At 46.5% G+C, this 22,799-nt stretch overlaps 2 protein-coding genes across 2 annotated transcripts; both read right to left on the bottom strand.

Moving 5' to 3' along the window:
* Positions 1-1,288: 1,288 nt before the first annotated feature.
* SRP72 (signal recognition particle 72) lies at positions 1,289-15,553 on the bottom strand. Its single transcript, XM_069784866.1, has 19 exons — positions 15,386-15,553; positions 14,046-14,166; positions 12,120-12,243; positions 11,161-11,304; positions 10,282-10,393; positions 9,115-9,146; positions 8,372-8,496; positions 8,223-8,280; positions 7,902-8,033; positions 7,378-7,506; positions 6,785-6,857; positions 6,152-6,216; positions 5,339-5,434; positions 4,779-4,882; positions 4,095-4,172; positions 3,309-3,446; positions 3,008-3,045; positions 2,531-2,690; positions 1,289-1,545 (listed from the first exon to the last, which is right to left on the bottom strand). The coding sequence occupies exons 1-19, from the start codon at positions 15,516-15,518 to the stop codon at positions 1,371-1,373; spliced, it is 2,037 nt and encodes a 678-aa protein (XP_069640967.1). The 5' UTR covers positions 15,519-15,553; the 3' UTR covers positions 1,289-1,370.
* Positions 15,554-16,342: 789 nt separating this feature from the next.
* Positions 16,343-22,712, bottom strand: LEPROTL1 (leptin receptor overlapping transcript like 1). Its single transcript, XM_069784859.1, has 4 exons — positions 22,553-22,712; positions 21,998-22,073; positions 20,442-20,628; positions 16,343-18,800 (listed from the first exon to the last, which is right to left on the bottom strand). Exons 1-4 carry the CDS (start codon positions 22,566-22,568, stop codon positions 18,684-18,686), a joined length of 396 nt encoding a protein of 131 aa, XP_069640960.1. The 5' UTR covers positions 22,569-22,712; the 3' UTR covers positions 16,343-18,683.
* Between the last annotated feature and the right edge of the window lie 87 nt (positions 22,713-22,799).

Genomic DNA, 22,799 nt, shown 5'->3' with positions numbered 1-22,799 from the left:
CCTGGTGAGGGCTCCAGCAGTGCCACAGTCAGCGTTTCCATCGGGTCAGAGTTTCAGCAAGGTTTGACCAGAGAAGACACCTGCAGAACACATAGTCGCATTCTCCTCCAGTATCTCCTCCCTCCAAATCACTCTCCAGAAGCTGTGTCACTACAGGATAGCGCTCGCTCTCCTGTAGTCACCAGCTGCCAGCTAAGAGAAGACACATCAGCCAGGCAGGTCATTTAGAACAATCCTTTCTATTCAGCACTCACTTGGCAGCAAGCGACTCTGACAGCCATTCATAAAGCTGTTTTCTCTATGCTCGTCTTCTTTCTTCTCACTCAGAACACAACACACATTCAGGCCCCTTCCTAGATGTTCCCAGTGTACAGTCAAGGTAATAAAGAGTAGATTCTACTTAGATTTTTAGTCCATGGGGTCTCAGGGGCAGGGGGGTTTAAGCCACAGTTAACATTTCCCTTGCTCCCCACTTCCTCGGGCCTTTGCTTTAAATTCTTTGAGACAGAAGCCTTTGCCTTTTGGCCTGACATCTAACAACTCTCCCTGAGGTGCTATTTCTACCTATTGAAAGTCCATGTATGGAAAAATGTTTCTGCTACATTCAGACCAAACCAGACGTTTCAAGAGATGCTTGGGGGCTACCTGCAGAGTTCTAGGACAGCAGACACATCTTCCATCTCACCACCAGCTTCCACTTGAGAAGTGCAATGTCTCTTCAATGCAGCCTACCATCACAACCAGCCACTTTGTTTTAGCTCACTCTCATTTTGCCAAGCCCACCAGAATAAGGCAGCTAGCTTGCAGAAAAGGGGACACCAAGTCAGCTGCCATACACTTCGCCATGCTTTCTACTAACAGCCTTGTTCTCCCCCTTCAGATTATCTTCTCCTGTATACTTTAACCCATACGTTGTTTTCCAAGACCCTTTGTGCCTGTGCTCTTTGGTGGTCAATGACTGACTGGGATGAGACATAGAAGACATGCGTCCATCACACAGAGTCAGACACACTGTCAGATAAATCTGCTGAAGGCCTTAACTAACAAATGCAGGAGGAGAATAAAACTACATTTCAAGTTCTTGATTATTCCACATCTTTTAAATGTTTGGCAACATGGACAGATTTCTTCTTTGGGGCTGCATTTGAGTTTGATGGCAACACCCTAAGTCACAGTGGGGGCAAGCGTGATGAAGGCAACTTGGTGAGCAGACACATCATGGTGCCTATATACCAGCCCATCTCCCCCCAGACCACCCACAGGCAGGACAGAGATCTGGATGCCAAGAGTCTTTCACCAGCACTTGCTTTTGACCTTTATTCTGCAACCAGTGTCGCTTATTGCAGGAGAGAGGTTACACATCCTGCTTTTTACCACCCTCCTTTAGCCCCTTTCTTTTTCTTCTGCTGCTGTTTCTTCTTGGTGGCTGGGGCACCAGCAGGTTTTTGGTGCCTGGGAGGGATGACGTTACTTGTGGCTGATACTGCTGCAGCGCTGCCGGGCCGAGGGGAGGTAGGTGGGCTGCTGGCAGTCCTACTGGCATCCCTGCAGGGAAAATGAGAGAAAGAGATACCACGTGCGTTCACAGCCACCTACAAGACTCGGCACTACTGCAGGAAGCTGACAGCAAAAAATAGCAGCTGCCCCATAAGACAGCACTAGGTAGCATTATGTATGGGAGGGCACTCATGCAAGGAGAATAAACTTCAACGTACAGAGAAGGGCTGATGGGTAAAAGGACGTTCTAGCTGTTATGTTTACTAGATAGCTTAAGTCCCCAACTACAAAAGCAAGGTTAACTTTCAAATAGACAGGTGGCAGCTCATGCAACACACAAGAAACCCTTCAGGCCCCCATGCTTAGGCAGTGCAAACCCAACATCCTTTCTCTCTCCTTAACCACAGAGGAATCTTTGTGCCAGCTCTCCTTGCACACACTGCTCAAGCCAACAGTGTCACAAAAGGCTTTTTATGCTTCTGAGACAGCTGTGTAAAGAGAAACGATCAGACAGCACTGGCAAGTCCCTGAGTTGCTGTTATTTTAGAAGTACTTCCTTCTCTCAGATGCTAGTAAGTCACCATCTTGCTGTCAGGCCTCATACACAATGGTAAACCCTGATTCCAGCTCAGATAATCAGTGTCAACTTAGAAGGAAGTATAGTGTTTCCCCAAATCATGGCTAATGGTTCTCCAGCCACCAAAGGACTTGAAAGCAAATAGCTCAAGAGAAAGCATGCAGAATTCATCTCATTGTCAGAACTAAGAAAAGCACGTTAAAAGACTATGGGAATTTTATTTGCACATTGGCACCTTCAAGCAAAGCATGCCAATCATATCATTTTGATTTTCAGCAACCTATAGGGATCTTTGGGAAAAGCAGCTGGTAGAAAGTTCAAGCGGCAAAGCACAGTTTCACTTGTGCTACTCACGGTTGGCATGGTGACAGAGCCACAGAAAAAGCAGCACAAACCCAACCACCCAGCTGCTCAGGAGTGACTCCCCACACCAAACCCTGCAAAATGGGTACTTACAGTTCAGAGGAGCCAGCTGTGGTTGAACCCTGAGTCCCCTTGCCAACCTGATCCTTCTTCTTGCCCTTCTTCCGTCCACGATAGTAGGAACGCTCTCGCATTGGAAGCCACCGCTCAGGGTCGGGAGTTACCTTGGGGTCATAGTTCTTAGGCAGCTTTCCTGCAGAACATCCAGCACCAGGAACTGAGACTGGGGTCAAGACACTAGAGAGGTATCACGAAGGGATATGCATGGGATGTGAGTAGCCAGGAAGCACAAAGAGCCCAGCAACCCACATCACCCTGTCAGGGTGTTGCTCTCACTTCTGTGGAAAAATGCCCCATCCAAACAAGCTATCATGAAGATCTGGGTTCACAGGGACCCAGTCCCAGCAGAGGGCTCCAGCTCCTGGGGAGCTGAAGGCTGGCTATTTGAAGAAACAGTCTGGTGAGCTCTCTGGAGCTGTGCCATGTCAACAGCTAGGAAATGCAACTTACCCTTCTTTTTTTTCTTCTTCTTCTTCACATCCCCTTGTCTGAAAAGCAAGAAGGGAAACAGCTGCTGTGACACAGCATGGAAACAGCAAACAAGTCAACTAAAAATTATCTCTGGAAGAAGCTAAACCATTCCCATCTCTCTCAAAACTTGGTCTGCTGCTACCTGAAGCTCCTTGCAGTTAAACATCAGGCTCCCTTTCCACCAGCCTGCTTTCTGCAGCAATGCCCCCCACCACATCAGGTGTGGTTCTTGTGCTACCCCAAATAATAAATGCACCAGAACTACAGCAGCCCACTTTACCCTTGCTCCTTCTGCTGGTTGTCTCCAGTGAGCTTTCCAGCTTTCTTCCGAACATAGGTTGCTCCATGGGAGTTCTCCAGTGCGTCAACATCTACTTTCAGTGACATGGTGTCTGAGGAAGGCAAATGTTTGCTAAGACTGCAAGGGAAGAGTTCAGGGATGCAAACCAGCAAGCAAAAAGATAAACACTCAGGTTTGTCCAGAGAGCAATAGGCAACTTCAGCTTGAACAAATTCAGCCTGTTAGTAATGCTGACAACACCAGACAGGCCTACAGGGCTGTCTCACCAGCTTTCTACACAAGCTGGGATGAGCTGCTTAATCACCATTTGCCTCATTTTTCCCTTCTCTGATATGGGGACAGAAGCAGCAACTTCCTCTGAAAGCTGCTCAGTGTGGCAAAAGCGGTATGTGAACCTGGTGTTTTGGGTCAGTGAGAGCTTAGTCATATTTTATTGGGCACAGTCCTGCATTACTACCACGGGTTTAAGACTCCAACAGAAAAGATGAAGGAGCTCCTAATTTTGGTTCCACCTAGTCTTAAGTTATCAATTCTCAGAGAGAAGGAGGCCAAAGACAAAAGGGTCCCGGGATCGTGCAGTAATCAAACCAGTCAGGGAAATAATATAGCTCCAGACAACTTGACCTGGATATGGTAGCTGTTCTGGAGATGTTCCTTGCCTTTCTTCAGGTGAGAGTGGGTCTGAATTCCACACACAGCTGAAATCCAAGGGAGCAATGCCCAAACACCTCTTTCTTTGCTCTGATACCACCACCAAAAGGATACACTTTAGCTTTTTCAGGGTCCACCAGGGAGTAGGCAGAGATGAGCTGTGCCAGAGTATGCACATCTTTTGGGTTTTGCCTTTGTCAGGGAAAAAAAAAGGACCAAGTTACCAAGGTACACACTCATCCCAAAGACTGGTATCACCATGCAGTGCTTGCTGCTGCAGCATAGCTGCTATCTGTGGGGATAGGCATGTCAGTCTGTGGTCTCCTCCAGAGCACATCACCAAACATCACTGGTGTGGACAAAGGGAGGTGCAGACATCTCCACAGTATCATGAAGCAGGCAATGACAGACAAAAAAGCCCCCAGGTCCCAGTAGCTAAGGCAAGCTAACAGTACCCCCAAAAAAATCTCATCAAGTGCGTAATAAAAACTAAAACCTAGACATGCATGGTTTATTTAGCACTAGAAAAAATAATGCATCCCAGTCCCCAAAGCAACCTTCGCTGCACACAAGAGGCCTCTGGGACAAGTCAACCAGGTTTTCAAGCAAACATCAGCTATAGATCAAATTAATTATCCCCCCTCCTTCCAAAATATGGCTTTGCATTGGAGCCCCTGTGCAAAAGCAACTCTAAAGAATGGCTAACAGTCAATCAACATTGTCAGACGCTGCCTGGCACCAGATAGCTTGCAAAGGTCTCTGGGCAGAAACCTCCTGTTCAGCAACCACCCAACTCACTTCCAGAGCTCCTCCAAGTCACTGATTGCTTCCTTCTTCCTGCCATGCTTTAGTTTGAAGTTGGCAGCTTCCCTTATCAGCGACAAATGGACAGGAGACTTTGGCTGAAAGACACAGCAGCCATAATTAGTTCCTCGTTATCACAGCATGGAGCTGGCTTTAATGCCCCTGAGACCTGGCCAAGGAGAACTGAGTTAGCACCCTGTTGTGCAGAAAGTAGACCACCTTTGCACTCTAGGATGTCAGGCAGAACTGCACGGGACACGGCAGCTTGCTGCTCCACAATGCTTTCTAGTCAGGGAGAAGGCCTGACTGCTACATTTGGGCACCCATTGCCCCCACTCTCCTAATCTGACAGGAGCTGCTGCTCCCTGTTTGAAACACATCTAAAATAATGAAACAGTGATAAAACAAATGCTCACAGAACAGGAGTTCACAGGTCCCCAAAACCCCAACTGGATGAGCTGCTGGGGCTACGCATCAACAGGAAAAGATGACTTGGACTAGCTAGAAAAGACTGAGAAAAATCTTTGCGCATTAGCTCCTCTGGTCTCACTTGCCTGGAATTGCTGATACCACTGGATAGCCTGTGTGAAGACCTCAATTGCACTGTCAATGTCCTCTTCATGACTGTACATTGTCACCAATGCAGACACCTGCAAACATTGAAGAGCAGCTTATAGTAGATCCTTCACAGAAGCTGTCTATAGACAGAGGGTCAGCAGTTAAATGACAGGATTTCCTAAAAGCAGAGTCAATGTGAGCTTTCTGCTCTGTCCCTAAAAACCAGCTGTGGTTAGAGGTGACTCAGGGCAAGGAGCTGGTATTGCTGACTGCCCCTATAAATTACTTTGATCATCCGCACTTGCAATTGGAACGGACCTACAACCGTCAGCCTCTGCTCAAGATGTTTACGCTGTACACTTGAGCATTTTCAAGGTCATCAAACTTTTCCGAATACCAGGTGTGGACATGCGTGCAGACCGGGGTGATGCTGTGGGGATGGAACACATGCACTTTCTCCCTAATACCTGTTATCCTAAAGCTGCTTCAGAAACTTCCCAACACTACATACCAGGGAAGCAGCTGCTCCAGTCATGTTATGCAAGTAAATCCAGCAATATGCAGGTCTGAGGGATTACGAGACTGGGAAGAGAGGCAGAAAGCATCTCTGCGGACAGGTAGAGTACTGTTCAGGCTACCTGATACAAGTTATAATCCCACCTTTGTCCAAGACAAGGAAGATGGGCTCAAATTCCCTGCAGACACTCAGGTCAGGTGAAAACCACAGGGAAGAGGTAACAGGGAGCAGGCAGTACAAAGCTGTGCTACAAGGGAAAAACCTTACACAGTTCAGACTGAGTTTTGCTTACCATACCAGGCTTGTGCTGCAGTTCTTCTATGCTCCTCAGGATCATGCAGGCTTTGGTGACACTGCCTAGAAGAGAGACAGGGAGGAACATGCTCTGAGTGTCACAGTAACACTTCACCCTGCCTGTGAACTTCCAGCCAAAGGTAAACAACAGGGACTTAACGATCCCCTTCTTAGAACATCTCCCCCGTTTCCAGGAATAAAGGACAGGCCTCCACACAATGGACCTTTCTGCCCTTGCCACATCCTGCAAGGGTTCAGGAGCAAGCTTTTGCAAGCAGGCTCTTCTCTTCCAGGAGCAACTCTGAGCTGCCTGACTGTATGCAGGAATGGTAGCATAAGGGAGCCCCACGCTGCTCCCAAAACCCTCCTACCCAAGAACAGATTCAGCCCTATTATTCACAAAGACTGTGGGCATCTCTGCCAAGGATCTGTGGAGACTGGACATCCATTTTAAGCTATGAGTGTTATCCTGCCATACCCATATACATAGAAAACCTGACTGAAAGCATCTCTGCTCTGTACCACAGTCACAACAGTGACTGCAGCAAAGATTGCCCTAAAGCCTGTTTTTCTCACCCCTTGGACCATTATCATGTGCAGACACTTCCCAGCAAAGGAGGACACTAGATACCTTGAGCAATTTTTAGCTGGGCCATTGTCAGCTTGATCTCAGCTGCATTGGCAGGGTGCTGATCTGCAAAGTCCTGAGAATCAGAGGAAAGAACAATTCAACATGTGTGTGGGCACCAGGCTGCTGCTATGGTGAATCACATCTCATGCTCAGTCACAGCAAGCTGGCAAGCACCAAAGGAAGCTTTCCAGCACAGGCAGGCTTCAGCACACAGCAGAGGAGGGCCCCAAACTGTGCCAGTGGCCCATCATCCTCTGATTTCTGTCCCAGGCCACTCACTCCCTCCCGAAAGGAGGCTGCTGCAAACCGCTGGCAAGCAAAGCAGCAGAGCGCACTGCTTACCCTAGAAGTCTACTACAGACAGCTTCCCAAGCATAAAAATGAGAGGTGCAAGGCAACTATTTCCCTTTAAAAGTAGCATTGCTCAGTTGGGTAATGCCTTCCAGCAGCATTAAACCAAACCAAAATAAGCACAGTCAGATACCCCGGAAATTTAAACCAGACAATACAAAAGCTAAGGGAAACAGCACAAGAGAACACAAAGCACAGGTTTAAATAGAGCTTGGCCAAAGGAGTACTTTCTCTTAACCTACCTGCAGAAGCCCTACAGCCTTTGCATGCTGCTTCTCACGACACAGTTGGGCTGCCTGGATAAGCACAGGGAGCAGATGCTCAGGGCTCTGTGACTGCAGGCTTGCCGACAGCTTGCGGCACTGATCTGCCTGAGGAGTGGGAAGAGAGAATACACTTTACTCAACCTCTGCAAGCACATAACAAAGGGCTAACATACCAGTTGTATTTGAGAAGAGATGCTAGTGATGAAATGGGTACACAGAACCAAGAACAATTCCTCTTAGTAGCACTTCAGATGCATCTAAGAACCCCATAAACCCCTTCTGTTTCCTAGTCATCTCCACACCATCCTCCCTACAGCAATACTCAAGTCACTGCACAACTGGCTGGCTGTTCTTTTAGGGGTGATTCTTTTTTTTATTCCTCATTTATATGCTTAAACCAAGTGGTCTTCTGACACAGAACAATTGCATATCCACATTTGCCTAGTCAAACTCTTGTGGAGTAAATCTGTAGCTACTTACTGCAGATCAGTGTCCCCTACCTGGTTAGTGTACATTGCGAGCAAAGCTTTGTTGAATTCAATCGCCTGGAGCTGTTTCTTGGAGAGTTTATGCTCAACACCTTCCGCATTGGTCAGCTTCACCTTTTTCTTTGAGTCAAAGACATTTTGGTCCTGGGGAAATCACACATCATGAGATTTCACTACATTCCTTGAAGAAGAAAAGGTCTCTGGGTCTGCGATTTAACTATTGCTTAGGAAAAAGTCTTTCCTGATTATCCTCCTTCTCTCCACAGAAGCAGAGAAGCAGGCTGAGTAACCACCAGGAAGGGCTGCATTGAAAGCGGCAAGGTAATTCTATACCTTGTTAATTGTGATGATGTTATTTGCAATGACAGCAAGCAGTCCTACATCTGTTGGCCTGCAGATAAGAAAAGTAGAAAACACATTGTTATTTACAGTGGCCTTTCTATAGGTGGAAGACTGAGCATTTATTTTAGAAAAGCCCTTACTTCAACTTGATTATTTGATTGTAGAGCTGTAGAGCATCCTCTGTACGACCCTGCAGTTGCATGATATAAGCCATCTGACCATGAATAATGGCCAGTTCAGCCTCAATGTCTTCCTCTGTCACATCCTGAAGGAAAATCAAGGCAAAAAGAAAAAAGCTGCCATCTCACCTCTCTTCCCCTGGCTTCAGCATTCTTCTGGCAAATGTCTACAAGCTCTTTTGGGCAGTATTAACAGCAAAGTACCCCAGGTACTGCAGGTGAAGATTGTAGCCACAGCACAAATACAAGCATATGTGGGATAAACCAAGAGAAAAGAAAGCTTCACCTGCTCTTGCAAGAATCTGGATACCCTTAACTTGTGCGCTGAATCTGCCTCTCTGCTTGAACCAATGACAGCGATTACAAATTTCCCGTGTTTCCCACCACCCATTTGGCATGTTCATCCATAGCCGGGGTGGGTGACAGGGAGGTTTCAGACAACCTGTACCCATCCTGCCTGCACCAGCACAGGCAACTGTGCAAGGAGCACAGCAGCAGTCTGCAGTGTTAGCTACACTTCTGCAACAACCATGATTGCTGCCCCAGCCTCAGAAGCAGGTACCAGCAGCAGTGGCAAGTCTTACTGAGTAATACTGCACAGCAGCTTTAGCTATCCTCTGGCTATCTGCAGTACACTTCATGACTGCACCCTCGTTCATGCTGGTGCAAAGCGAACACTTTCCAGAACAACATCAAGAACTTACAGAGTCTTCTGATAGCGATTGGCGGCACAGTTCTAGAAGGAAAAACAAGTTGAAGAACACAGTTTAGAAGGCTTTAGGGGAAAAAAAACAGCCTAGAAGCATGGGGGAACATAAACTTTTTTCACATATCCCTGAAACTTCTGCAGCTTAACAAGGGCACATCAGACTACAGGTCTGATGGTGGATGGGACTGAGCATGAGGGAGACTACATGATGCAGAAGAAATATCAAATGCACAGGAGATACTGTCCCTCCCAAAGCTGCCTTCTGAGAGCAGACTCACACACTCATTTTCTCTCCTAAACAAATTTCCTTAAACCTAGCTCCTGATCTTTTCCATAGGGATCACTCAGCTGCAACTGCTCACCAACCGCTCACCATCTTGAGAGTTATTTTAAGTGCTGCAAGCCTGCAATATTTAGATTACACCACCCTTTATGGGGCAGCAATTCCCTCAGTTTTCAGTACACATACCATCACTTGTTCTGCTCTCTGAAGGACTACTATCACAGCACAAAGGCTCAAATTACGCATGATTAATAAATCAGTTGTATGGGAGAGCTGCTATTCTATCATCCAAATCAGGACAGAATTGACCTATTTATCTGCAAGAGCAGTTAGATCAGAAAGAAACTAATTCTTCCTAATTCTCCCCCCAGCCTTTTTTTTTTAACCACATACAAAAAAACCCTTCCACCCCATAGAAAAAAATTTTCTTTGCAAAAAAGCTCATTTATTGGCTTATACTAATTTCATACCTAATTCAGACCATGAAGTATTTTTATTTTTTATAGGGTATGTTCATATATACACATACACTAACAAAGCCAAGAGTCAGAATAGATGAAACATCTCATGCTTATGAGAAGAGATTACACTCGTGTCTACTTCCTACTTCAAAAGACTGGTCAAAGGAATTGAACACCAATTGGGGGCTGTAAGAGAGCAAGGAGACGGTACATGCTGCATGGCTCTGGAAAAAGGCCACAGAGGAACACTTCTACAAAAACACCAGTGCTGTCAGTAACCATATGGAAACTTACAACAAATCCTGCTGCTGGGCAGTTTTTAAATTTTCAAAACCTCTTTCTCTCTGATTGTGTCTATAGAAAGCAAATAACTACATCTATCACACAAAGTTTCCCTCTCACCTCACCATGTTTTTACCTTCTGCTTTCTGTAGTTTTTTCATTGCTTCATTCAACTTTCCTTGCCCAATCAATGCACATGCACTGTTATAACACAGCTCGTAGGTAGCTTCTCGAAGGCCCAAATCTTCCTAGCATGAAAAGCAAATGTAACACTGCATAAACACCAACTGATCTATACAGATTTGACAGGCAACGGACACAAACTATAGTTTCATGTACATTCAAACTATTCCTTGCAAAATAAATTGAGGCAATTTTAAAAGGGCACACACCTGGCAAATAAGTCACAGTGCAAAGGATCTTCCCTCACACTGCACAACAAAGTCAGAGGCAACTGATAAGGCAGCAATGAAACTACAGCCTGAACTTGGGGACTACTTAAGCTGCTTAAAGAGGGCAGGTAAGAACTGCTACTCTAGAGAACTAGAAAGTGGATCCACAGCACTGAACGGAAGGCTGAGCATACTGTGCACACCTCCAAGGACAAAGATTGCTGAAAAAATGAGAACATTACAGTCTGCAGTGTTCATTAACAAAAATATTCCCAAGCATGGCTGGGTGATCCAGGCAGTTAGCTTTACCCTGGGCAAGAGGGTAATGAGACAGGGGAAAGTGCTAGTCACCACAGGTGTTCTGCCTAATGCAGGTTCAGAGAGATGTATTTCCTGCTCTGCTGTGACATCTACTAATACAAGCCTCCTAGAGATCAAAGGTGAAGTATAACTCATGAACAATAACAGCATTTATTCCTCCATACAGGGGAAATTGATCTTCAATAAACTCAGAAGTCATTAAGAGACAGCAACACATTTCTGTCCTGTTAAATATCTATGATTCCATATCCTTTATTCCTTGTCTCTTGCTCTTGGACACATACACACACACACTTACTTACTGGCATCACTTTCTCCCATGTGCTTTGTGCTGCCACAACAGCAGAGAGGTTGGTTTTTCTCTCTTCCTCATACTCATCCTGGGAGTTGCGGATGAGATCCCTGTATGTAGCCAGACAATCGTCATAACGCTCCAACCTGTACAACTGAAAAGGGGAAGGGATTAGCCTTCAAAAATGTATTTCCCTGTGTATGCTAGTAACTACAGCCTCCTTCCTCCCCCCCACCATGGACTGGCAGCAGCAGAGCATAGTATGTTTTAAGCTGAACACTACTAACATTTGCATCTACCTTTAAGGGCAAACTCTCTATATAGATTACATTTGCAAGGATTCAAGCAATGAAACCAGATACCTGCACGCAAATGGCACAGTTCTTACTCCTAAAACAGCTTCTTTAAAAGCAGCAGTTTACACAGTTCTGTCCTCAAACAGCCTTTCTCCAGATTATATCACCTCTCTGTGAGAGAGATTAAATGAATGGTCTTTCATGCAGCTGAAAGAAGACAGCCAATTCTTCACAAAACTGTTCTGATCAACCAGGGAGAAAACAGAGAAGAAACGCAACTTCTTTTCTGCTTCACTTCTAACACCTGAGATGTCAGGTCCTGCAAACCACTCCTAGACAGGTATCTAATGCAAGCAGATGGCTCAACCACAAATAAATCCCATCAGCTTCTTCCATCCTCCATCCCCTCAGTCAGATGGCTATTATCAGGCCAGACCCAGGAAGGGAGAGTGAGTCACAAATGTATTGCTTTGTTCAGTGGCAGTAAGACGACAACTCTGCCTCCAGCAACAGGTGACTGAAGCTCCACAGAAGCTGGAGCAGTTGGGAACTGTACCTCTCCTTACCTCCAAGGCTGAGAAGGAAATTCTGTCCCCATACTTGCCCCACATTAGAGGAGGGACAAGGCATCCAGCATAGGAAACTCCTACCAGGAAGAAAAGCTTGTAATTACCACTTGTCCATAAAGCTCCTTCAGTTTGTCTGTCTGCTGACTGGCACTCTGAATGGTCTTGAGAGCATTTTCAATACGATTCAACCTGTATTCACAGTAGGCCTTCTCAAAGGCAATGATGTCACTGCAAGGACAAGACAAAGGCTGACAGCACGCACTGTTGTCTTCATTCAACAGCATTCACCCACCTGAACACACTTGTTTAAGCAGCCCTGATTAGTCACAGACTGCTACATTCCCAAAGAGCCAAACACCAGAGGTGAGCATATGATCACAGAGTACTGAATTATGTGTCTGGTGAGCACTGAAAATATCTTACACCTACTTTGTGTTCAACAGAGAAGGAACACCAAAACTTCACCTAAAAGAAGAGGTTCCTTTCTTCTGGTGTTTCCAGACACATGGCATTTCAAATCCCCCCCCCCCCGGCTCCTACTGATTATGCGAATCAAATGCTTAAAGGTAAAACAATACCAAACTTCATTATGTGACTCCTTCTTAAGGAGAAAGCATATCATTACAGCAAAAGATTGTTACTGCAAACTTTCAAAGAGAATCGACTCAGAGAGAGAAAGGAAATGGTATAAAACACGGTCCCTCTTATAGTCTGCTACTAAGCCAACGGTAACATTAACCTATTTTGAAATACCAGTGCAGCAGAACTGCAGCAAAAGAGTTTGGTGATATTAACATAGAATTGGATTGAAAGCAAGCTCACACCAGCAGGGAGCATTATCAAACAAGCAGTGCCCTGAATGCTGTGTTCCACCTACCCCCCGAGTTACCACTTAAGCCAAAGGAAAATTAATCAGCGATTCCCTTAGTTCATCACTGGTGCCACTTTGTCACTAGCTACTTCTTTGCCTATTTAAAATTAACTCAGTCCAGCTGAGTATTACAGGAGTCTGAAAACAAACAAATGGCATTAAGAATTAAAGCAAAGCAGTGGGCCAGCCTCAGTGCAGGACAGGACAACTTCAAGGCAGAACAAGAACCACCACTTTCCCTGCTCTGCAGGATACAGAGACAGACAAACAGTAGAGCCAAGCTAAAGAAATTATAGGGACAACTCTGAAGCCAGTTGAATTTAGAGAAATTATTCCTCTTCCTCTCCTTATACTAAAAAACCAAGCTAAAAAACTTAAATTAAACCCCTTCCATCCCAGGAAAGAAGGAATTTGTGAATAAGGTAATTATGTTTTAGTCAGATGTGAACATAAACGAGGGTATGTTTCATCGCACTAATACTACAAGACACTTCTCTGGGAAATTCCTTAACAAGAGAAGTATCTGAAATACAAAAGTTTTGCTGCCAGGCAGTTCTTGGGTAGCAATTTTCATCCTAGTCATTGCACAAAGAGCATCTTTATGAGGAAGAAAATTAGAGTCTGCTTAACGACACAAATGGGAAACTTGACTTGTTCTCAAATACAAATTGTCTCCAAGGTCCCGATTTTGAGAACATACACAAAGGCCTTGCATCACCCCAAAAGCTGAAGCAGTACCTTCAGGCTGCCAAGAGAAAAGGACCCCAAGGAGCAGTATGATGAGACAGCCAAGCAAAGCTAACAGCTCACTGCCACTGGCAAGGTCTTCTCCCTTCTCTCTTCACTCCCCATGAGATCTGTCCTCTTCCCTTGTACCAGCACATCAACAAGCAGAATCAGCTCATGAAGGTGGATGAAAACTAGATTAGGGACAATCCTTTCAAGAGTAACAGCAAGATGTTAGACTGTCCCAAACTCATCCAGACCACCTCTCACACCCAGAATAAGTCGGTGTTTCACTGAGAAGCACAATCCCAATGGCTCTGAGGACCTCCTGCTCCATATTTTGCTGCCTATTAGTCCCCTCCACTGAAGCTGCAGCAGCTTCTCAAGGAGTTGTGTTTTTGTATTTTGTAGAGCACAGGAAGCCACAACTCACCTGGTTAACACTTTAGTGTGGGTGTTGATTACGCCGAGGGCTTCCTTGAAGTTCCCGTTCTGGATAAGACACACTACTTTACACTGAAGTGCAGTCACATCGTCTTTGCTGATCTGCAGTACTGGAGGAGAAACCAGTTTCAACACAACGATCTACCTCATTATCGGCCACATTAAGGCTTTGTAAGAGCCGTATGTTTTTACAGTTGCAAAAACCCATCACATAGAGCAGTCACGTCAATTTAAAGGGGTCCTGGCACGGCTTGCTGTGGCTCAGATCATGAAACAAATCCTGTCAGCATAAAAGAATCCGGTATTTATACTGAACTTACCTGAAGTGACCGCTGTGCTAACATGCCTGGAACAGAGCTGCACCAAAGGAGCTGTACACACCTTGACAAACCTTTCATTGTCATTTCACTTCCAAGCAGAGAACACAGTGCCAAAACCCGAGTGCCACGTCAAGTGCACACAGGAGGAAAAGCACACGATACAGAAAAACTTTATGGCTCTAGCCAGGTATTCACTTTACATGCTAATACTTTCTGCCAGTGGAAGACAGTGAGGGAGAACTAGGAGAGAGAAATAGGTTTTGATATTTGCTTTTTTCATGTGGTCCCAACTCTCAGATCTGCTAGGACAAGAGATGAGTCCCTGCTCCCTACAAACAGCAAAGAGAGAACTTTTAGCCATAACGTGCCTTGTATCACCATCCCATTTTGGATGCCAAACTAGCAAGACAACGCATCTCAATGTGGACTCTCACTCCCGAGCAAGTTATCACTCCCAACTCAGTCGGTCCACACCACGCACACCACCACTCCTCCAGTTCCCAGGAGGAAAAGCCCTCCTTCCTCCCACGACCAGAACTGAAGGAAAACCCACGAGTGGCTCCTAAAGCCCGGCCTACAGCAAGGCCTACGTGATGCAAGAGAAGCAACCGACGGTCCCGGTGCAGGAGCGGGGGCCTAGGCAGCTGCCCTGCTCGGTTCCCCCATCCGCTTTTGCCTCTCGCCTCTCCCCTACCACAGCGAAGCCTCCGGCAGCGTGCCGCAGAGCCGCCGGGCGCCCCTTGCCCGCCGCCCTGCTCCCGGAGGCCGGCACGAAGCCTACAGACGGAAACCACCCGCTCCCCGCCGGGGCGGCCCTGCACAAGGCCGAACCCGCCCGGGCAGTGACCACGGGGAGCGACGCCGGCCGGGGCAGATCTGAGGCGGGGGGGTGACGGGACGACACACGGACGCCGGGAGCTTTCTCCTGGCGGCGTGCGGTCCGGCGGCGCGGCAGGGCCCGGCGCCGACATGGCGGCGGGGAGCGGCACTCGCTCGCTCACTCACTCACTCTTGTTAACGGACTTGAGCGCGCGGGCGAAGTCGCCGTTCTGGCCGCAGCGGTTCACCTCGGTCCACAGCGCTGCTGCCGCCGCCGCCGCCGCCGGCCCCGCGCCACCCGCCGCTGCCACCGCCGCCGCCATCTTGGAACCGGGAGGCGAAACACCTGGGGGGGGGGGCGGGGGGGGGGGGGGCGGCTGCCCCGGAAGCGGAAGGGCCGCGCGCCCCGGCTGCCACGTCGGGAACGGCCGGGCGGGGTCCCACCCTCCTGCTCTTCCCACAGACACCCCCCGCGCCCGCCATCCCCCAAAAAACGTGTGGAGGAAGGCGGGAGGGTGCCCGGGGGTGTCCGCCTGCCGAGGTGAGGGACTGTAACTGTCTTCCTGACGCGACGTCGCGAGTTTAGTTCGGTTTCATGGAAAGCCCGCGCGCAGCCGTTTTTCCCCACAGAATAAACAAACAAACAAAAATTAATAAAATCAGCAGATATTACCAAAGTGAGCATGTGGGGGGAAGGCGGCAATTCCCTCCCTCTCCCAAAAAAAAGGATTTTCCACCAATTCCCATTACTTTCTTCTGCTAAAAGACTGCTATCAGTCATCAGTTTTCAAATTTCAGAAATGTCACGAATTATTACAAATATTACAAAGGGTGGGTTTTTTTAATAAAATTATATATTTATAAATACATAAATCTGCCACAGTGTGAAGGTGGTGGCTATCACTTTGTATAATAATACCACCAACATAACAGAATTTGGACTTCAAACACAAACTGAAGATAAACCGCAGATGCGAGATAGGACCAGCAAAGCCAGCTCAGTGGAACCAGTGCAGCACTGGGCGATCAAGCCCCTTTTTATAGAGTAGTCCAAGGTAAATAACACGAGTACTCACTCCAAAGGACTGTGGAGTGAGATCTCTTCAACAGGAATGACAACCACATTAAAGAAAAGAAAAAAAACCAATACTTTAAACAAAATACTCTTTTATTAGAGTATTTTTTATTAAACATACAGAACTCAAGATTGCTATTTAAAATTTTTTATCGTTCCAAGTTCTTCCCTCTAGAAGGATGATAACACTATCTCAGTGCATATTATATGGAAGGATCATACCTCTCAAGTGTCTAGCTCATACATCAGAGCACTACTGCATGTACTCGCTGTGCAAGCAAAAGAAGGTAACGCTGTAATGCAATTAACACACAAAAAATGCACCACCAGTACATATGTGGTCAGCTCTATGGCCAGTGATCCAGAGTAGCATCACATGGAGAAGCAGGCTTAGCAGCACAGGAATGGAAAAGAAAACACAGTTCCTTACCATGGAAAAGGAGTCGGTAACAGATTCAAGAAGAATTGTATGCCTAAGCGTTCCTCCTTCGCAAAGACTGCAAAGGACTGCAAATCTAGCCACTGGTTTGGAAGATTTTCCAGAGCATCTGTCATGCTGGGGGCTGGGATGCAGAAGTCTTACTGAAAAAGGTGGTGAAACAAGCGATTCTGCAGCGCTTACGCACCTCTGAACCTCACCATCACAGGCGGTCTGGTGAAGCGCTTACTTACGGCTGAAAGACCATCTGCTATAGACTGGCTTCCATGCTAGGGTCTTGGCACCTATTTGTTCCTCTACCAGCACAGATAAAATTGAGCTCTTAGTTTATACACAGGACAACACTAACAAAGCAGCGCATGTAGGTAGCTGCACCCCTGCTGCCCCTACCTGCTGGCATCAGTTCCTTGAGCGTATCGTGTAAGTAACTACCATTACTATCAGACTTAAAATATTCAAGCTTTATACTTTGTTTACATCTGCGCACAAATACTATAGCTAAGACCTGCAATTCTGTGCCTTTTCATACTGCTCCACTGTTAAGCAGAACCTAAGCAACCATCAGCTTTTAATTAGGCACAGGAAGTTTCCTAGACTTTTTTTAAGAATCAAACAAATAGATAGTTTAGAAATATGTTTGGTCAAGTTTATCACTGCATGTGGTACAATCAAACCTGATTAACTGGCACTCATCAACTATCTTGTGATGGAATGTCCAATGGCAGATTTCTTTAAATGAAAAATCCAGACAATTGAGAGGTATGCAGCAAACTTGTCTTAAGTATTTGAAGCTACATGTGCAATCTTACAGAACACAAGCTACAGTTACAGACATAACATTAAATCTTAACCAATAGTGCATAAGAACTTAAAAACAGTCAGTGAAATCAGTTCAGCCAGTGACTTCCAAAAAAGTCACACCTCAACTGCATTGTGTGAAGGGGGAGGGGGGAACCAAACCCAAAACATTCTTAGACAAGTTTAACACAATGTTTTGATCTACATTTGAAAAGCTGTTTTATTATATATATGTATACTATGTATAAAATAAATTAAAAAGGGGAAAGAGGAAATAGCTTTGTATATGCTTCAAATTAACACAGACCAGTAGTTCCATAAATGAACATTTTACCATCTTTGTGGTAAAAAGTTGACATAAAAGTTCAAAACCATACAACACTTATAAATAGAAAGAGTTCAAAAGATATTTTTTTAAAAAATGGAATTTAAACATCATTTTCCCTTCCCCTACAATACACTTTAGTTTTGTATGTCATAGCATCAGTACATTTACAGAGTATTTGAATATCACATCCACACAAGAATTGATAAGAAAGCAAGTAAAAGTGCTAGCGGTGTTAAAATTTAGGACTTCTCCCAAATAACTCTACCTGCTCCTCAGCCTTCTCCTGAAATTAAGGCTATCAACATTCATCATCCAGTTTGAGGTATGGGCAGAAGAAAAATCTGCAACTGGTACTCCCCGCCTTGCCTCTGCTGAAATATAGCAACAATCTATTGATCTGGTAATTGACAATGCTGGTGCACAATCTCTTACCTCCATTCAGCTTGTATATAACTTAATCACTATATAAAAAAAGTTATTCTGAAACATAATATTAATGCTTAACTTAAAAAAAAAAAACAACTTCAAATCTTCTTTGAAACCACGTTTAAATGTTCTTGTTCCAGATTTAAAGCTTCACATAAACACCGGACAGAAGGATGACAATTTTAAACCAAGAGAGCACCTAAAAACATACCATAGGTAAAAATGAAATCAATCATCTCTCCACTTCATAAAAACGTAGAAACCTTGTCAGCAACAGTAGTACACTCAGAACGAACAAGGTGAAAAGGAGCATCTAGAATACTCAAGAGGCTTGCTATGCTACTTCTCTTTATTGCCCATTCTCATTTGTATGGATGGCCACTGCATGACAAGATGCCTGTGATAGTTCTCTTATCTTCCTTTCACCACTGCTGCCAGCTGAAGTCGTCATTGCTGCCAAAGACCAAGAAAAATCCTAGGATCGTGGCAAAGATGACTGTATTCCCCGTAAGAACAAGTGCACACGCGCCCCAGTAAATCTGTGAACAAGGGGAATTTAGTTAAGACACGTTTTGAGCCAAATACTGACAAGACAAAAGGTAACGTCTTAATGTCACATTACAGACAAAGTTCAGCAACAGGTCCACAATGGGAGAAGTTGGTATCTCATTATTTGTGGTTACGCCAAGAAGGCTGGGTTTATCCCCCAAAAATCAAACAATTCACAGTTAGCCAAGCAGCAGTGCAAGTTCTTCTTCAAAGTGCTGACTAGCAGGCACAGCTGTTTTGCTATAACATCCAAAAATAGTAAAGTAAGCCTAAGCAACAGCATCAAACATCTGCAGCCCAGCTATACTTGCTAACCACACTATAAGACTTTTTTAAACTGACATTTAAGGATGCACCTCTTCAAAATGCCAGCAGATATCCCAGTAACAAAAAAGGAGGTGACTGTTTTCCAAGGAGAGTAAGTGGGTTAGTCAGAGGGTGTGAGGCATTCAAACCGACCATCTGAGCTGTTGTGGCCTAAAGACATTTTTAGGGAAGTGCACTCCACGTTTTTTGACTTAGTAATGCTCTCTGAAATTCACACAAACAAGGTCATCTTTTAAGGGATTTCAGTGAAAAGCCATATACTGGGAAGGATGTAATGACAACTCGGAAGGTTAAAAAAAAATAACACCACATATCACTTACAGTGAGTGCAAAAATGCATTGTTTATTCATGCTTCTTTAGCCCAACCATTCCACAAATTGCTGTCAAAATAGTCTATACACTTTTATATTTGGTTACTTGCCTGTTAAGTTTTCACACTATTTCCTATCTCATTTTCTCTGCATTGCGTATAGGATGTTAGCATTTATTCCGTGACAATGCAGAGCAATTGGCAATCACAACATTTCATTTTGCCATACTTCCATTTCTAGTATCAGTTTTTCTTGCCAAAAGAACTCTTACTGTTTCCATTGCAAGCATCTGTCCTGGTTTTGGCTGGGATAGAGTTAATTTTCTTCCTAGTAGCTGGTATAGTGCTATGTTTTGGGTTCAGTATGAGAGGAATGTTGATAACAGGCTGATGTTTTCAGTTGGTGCTAAGTAGTGTTTAGACTAAGTCAAGGATTTTGCAGCTTCTCATGCCCAGCCAGTGAGAAGGCTGGAGGGGCACAAGAAGTTGGGAGGGGACACAGCCAGGGCACCTGACCCAAAGTGGCCAAAGGGGTATTCCATACCATGTAGCATCACGCCCAGTATATAAACTGGGGGGAGTTGGCTGGGGGGTGGGGGGACACGCAGATCACTGCTCAGGAACTAACTGGGCATTGGTCGGCGAGTGGTGAGCAATCACATTGTGCATCACTTGTTCTGTATATTCCAATTCTTACTTTTATCATTTCATTATCGTTATCATTATTATGTTCTTCCTTTCTATCCTATTAAACTGTCTTTATCTCAGCCCACGAGTTTTATTTTCTTTCAGTTCTCTACCCCATCCCACTGGGTGGGTGGGGGAAGTGAGCGAGCAGCTGCTTGGTGCTTAGTTGCTGGCTGGGGTTAAACCACGACAGCATCTTAAGTACGTATTTATAAGAGTTGCTTAGTGCGTGAGAGCTTTACCTTCACTAAAAATACAGAACAAAGTTTTCTAGGAAAAAAAAAGAAAGATTGAAATATTACTAACCAGTTCTGCTCTCGCAAACACTATCGGTAGCCCAAATGCTGAGACAACAATGCCTGTTGTAAGAAATATTGCTAGCTCCTTGCAGGCATTACTTGTAGCATCTGTGTCATCTACTAATCTTCTTGCTATGCAGTACGGGATAGGAGAAAGGATGTAAAAAAACAGAACAAACAGTGGCCAGTACTGGCTGAAAAAGAAAGAAGAAAAGTTAACTTTAACTTCATTTCCTTCCTGTTCTTCCTAAAATCAGCGCAAGGCATCTTCCCCATCCAGCATTCACATTTGGGAAAGACAAACACAAGCCCACAGAAAGCAAATCCTTCACTTTGGAACAAGCTGACATTAATCCGACAGACCATGTTTATGAGCAGCTTCAGCTGACCTCAATGCCAGCAGCAGAGAGCTCGCTAACAGGATATTCTTGAAGCAAGATTTCACTAAGCAAGCCTAAATCTAATGCCACCTCGCAAGATGAGCTTAACTCTTAACTTTAACCTGTCAGCTTTACTTAAGTATTGCAGAGATACCTTTGTAGACCCCTCACGTCGTTTTGCCTGTAAGCTTTCAGTGCACATACACTGAACACAGTATTGTCCTCAGCCACTACTCAGCCGCCATGGGGCACTGAGACTTTTTTTTTTAAATCTGAATGCAATAACAAAAATGTGCAAAAATTACACCAGCATATTCGGTGACATTTTCTTCTATTGCTTGCAGCTCGCCAGACTGGATTTCTCAGACACACCAATGCAGCTGCACATTGTTTCAATAAAACTATTGCATTGTTTGAAGGGTGACTGCATGATGATCTCCCTCCTAAGGGTTTGTCACCAGCCCTGGTTTTATAACAAAAGAAAGCTGGCATAAGAAAGCTAGTCATATATATAGAGAACTGCAATTCACAGCCACTAATGGCACTATCAGCAGGATATTTGCTATTCGTTTAACATTAAACAGGTCGATTTAAAAGATTTTCTGTAAAGTCAGCATTCACTCGGGAAGGGTCAAAGCCACAGGCCTAATTTGTGCACTTTTGGTCTACTACCTCACATCTCCTGGAAACTAAGCGATGGGAATCAACAGACCAAAAGTTCCGACAGCAGCTGCAGTCACTCCAGATGCTGCGTTACCGAGCGCGGTACGCAGCCAAAGGCCCACCTGACGGTCACCGACAGCCCAGATACCACCAAGCAGCCAGAGAAAATGCAAACACTTCCTTGATGATACACACTTGCTCTCCACATCAGGAGATGCTATCTGCTTATCAGCCGCAGAGGGACAGTACTGGACAGGCATTAGGACAGTGCGTTCTTTAACGGGTTGCAGCCAGGCCTGGTAATTTCCCTTTTGCTGCCTTCACTTTTATGGTGAATTAGCTCCTAGGTGGTCTTTTTTTCCCGCCCCGACCTTCTGAAGCCAAACCGCCCACCCCCCCCAACGCCCAACCGCTCCTACACGCAGAGGACTTATCAGCCCGCAGTGACGAAAGCCAAACTATCGTGGAACTACAGAGGTGCGAAACAAGCCGCGAAGAACAGGAGGAGAGCGGACGTTACTTGTACTGGGGAAGGGCACATCCCAGCATCAGGAACATCAGTCCGACCGCTCCCCCGAAGGACAGGCTGATCAAGGCTGCAAGGAGAACACAAACAGCCGACCACTCCAACGCGCTGCCCACAACACCCGCCACGGCCCTTCGGCTCCAGGCGGCCGCCGACCCGCCTTCCCCCCCCGCCCCGCCGAGGCAGAGCTCCCCACGGGGGACCGGGGGGGGGGTGGCAGAGCGGGCGGCCCCGCGGGGAGCCCGCCTCCCCTCCCTTCCCGGGGCTCTGGCAGGCTCCCGCCGCGCTGCCGGCCCCCCCCCGCCCGAAGACGGACGGATGGACGGACGGCCCACTCCCCTCCCCTCCCCTCCCGTCCCGTCCCCGCCACAGCCGCCCCGCAACCGCACGGCCCGCCGGGCTTCCCCGGGGCCGCCCTCCCTCCCCTCCTCGCCCCGCCCCGGCCGCCGTAAGACCTCGGACAGGCGGCGGGGCCCACCGGGGCGGCCGGGGGGGGGGGGACGGGACCCCGCCGCCGTTGCCAGCGCAACCGCCCCCGCCCCCGCCCACCTTTGATGCCGGCCATGGCGCCGCCCGTCCCGCAAGCCGCACCGGCGGAGGAGCGCGCGCCGGGAAGCGGAACTGGCAGCGGGAGGCAGCCGCTTCCGGGAAGGAAGGGGAAGGGGGAGGGGGAGAGCGCAGGCGCCAGGAGCGCCCCGCCCGCTCTCCTCGCCCGCTCCTGCCACGTGACGCGCGCTCCGCGGCGCGCGCGTAAAGGGCCCACGGCAGCAGCACCGCCCCCTCCCCGAAGCGCGGG

The sequence above is a fragment of the Haliaeetus albicilla genome, chromosome 1 (genome assembly GCF_947461875.1).
Source record: "Haliaeetus albicilla chromosome 1, bHalAlb1.1, whole genome shotgun sequence".
Classification (NCBI taxonomy): Eukaryota; Metazoa; Chordata; class Aves; order Accipitriformes; family Accipitridae; genus Haliaeetus; species Haliaeetus albicilla.
This window is presented reverse-complemented; position numbering and strand designations above follow the sequence as displayed.

Bases quoted from the DNA above. Each gene is read 5' to 3' on its own strand.
- LEPROTL1 (XM_069784859.1), bottom strand. The intron at 20,629-21,997 runs GTAACGTCCGCT...TTTCTTTTTCAG, and splicing joins TGTGCCCTTCCCCAGTACAA to CCAGTACTGGCCACTGTTTG. The intron at 18,801-20,441 runs GTTAGTAATATT...CCTTGTTCACAG, and splicing joins TGTTTGCGAGAGCAGAACTG to ATTTACTGGGGCGCGTGTGC.
- SRP72 (XM_069784866.1), bottom strand. From the start codon at position 15,518: ATGGCGGCGGCGGTGGCAGCGGCGGGTGGCGCGGGGCCGGCGGCGGCG. The intron at 14,167-15,385 runs GTGAGTGAGTGA...TTTCTCCTCCAG, and splicing joins GCTCAAGTCCGTTAACAAGA to TACTGCAGATCAGCAAAGAC. The intron at 2,691-3,007 runs GTAAGTTGCATT...GATGTTCTGCAG, and splicing joins GAAGAAGAAAAAAAAGAAGG to GAAAGCTGCCTAAGAACTAT.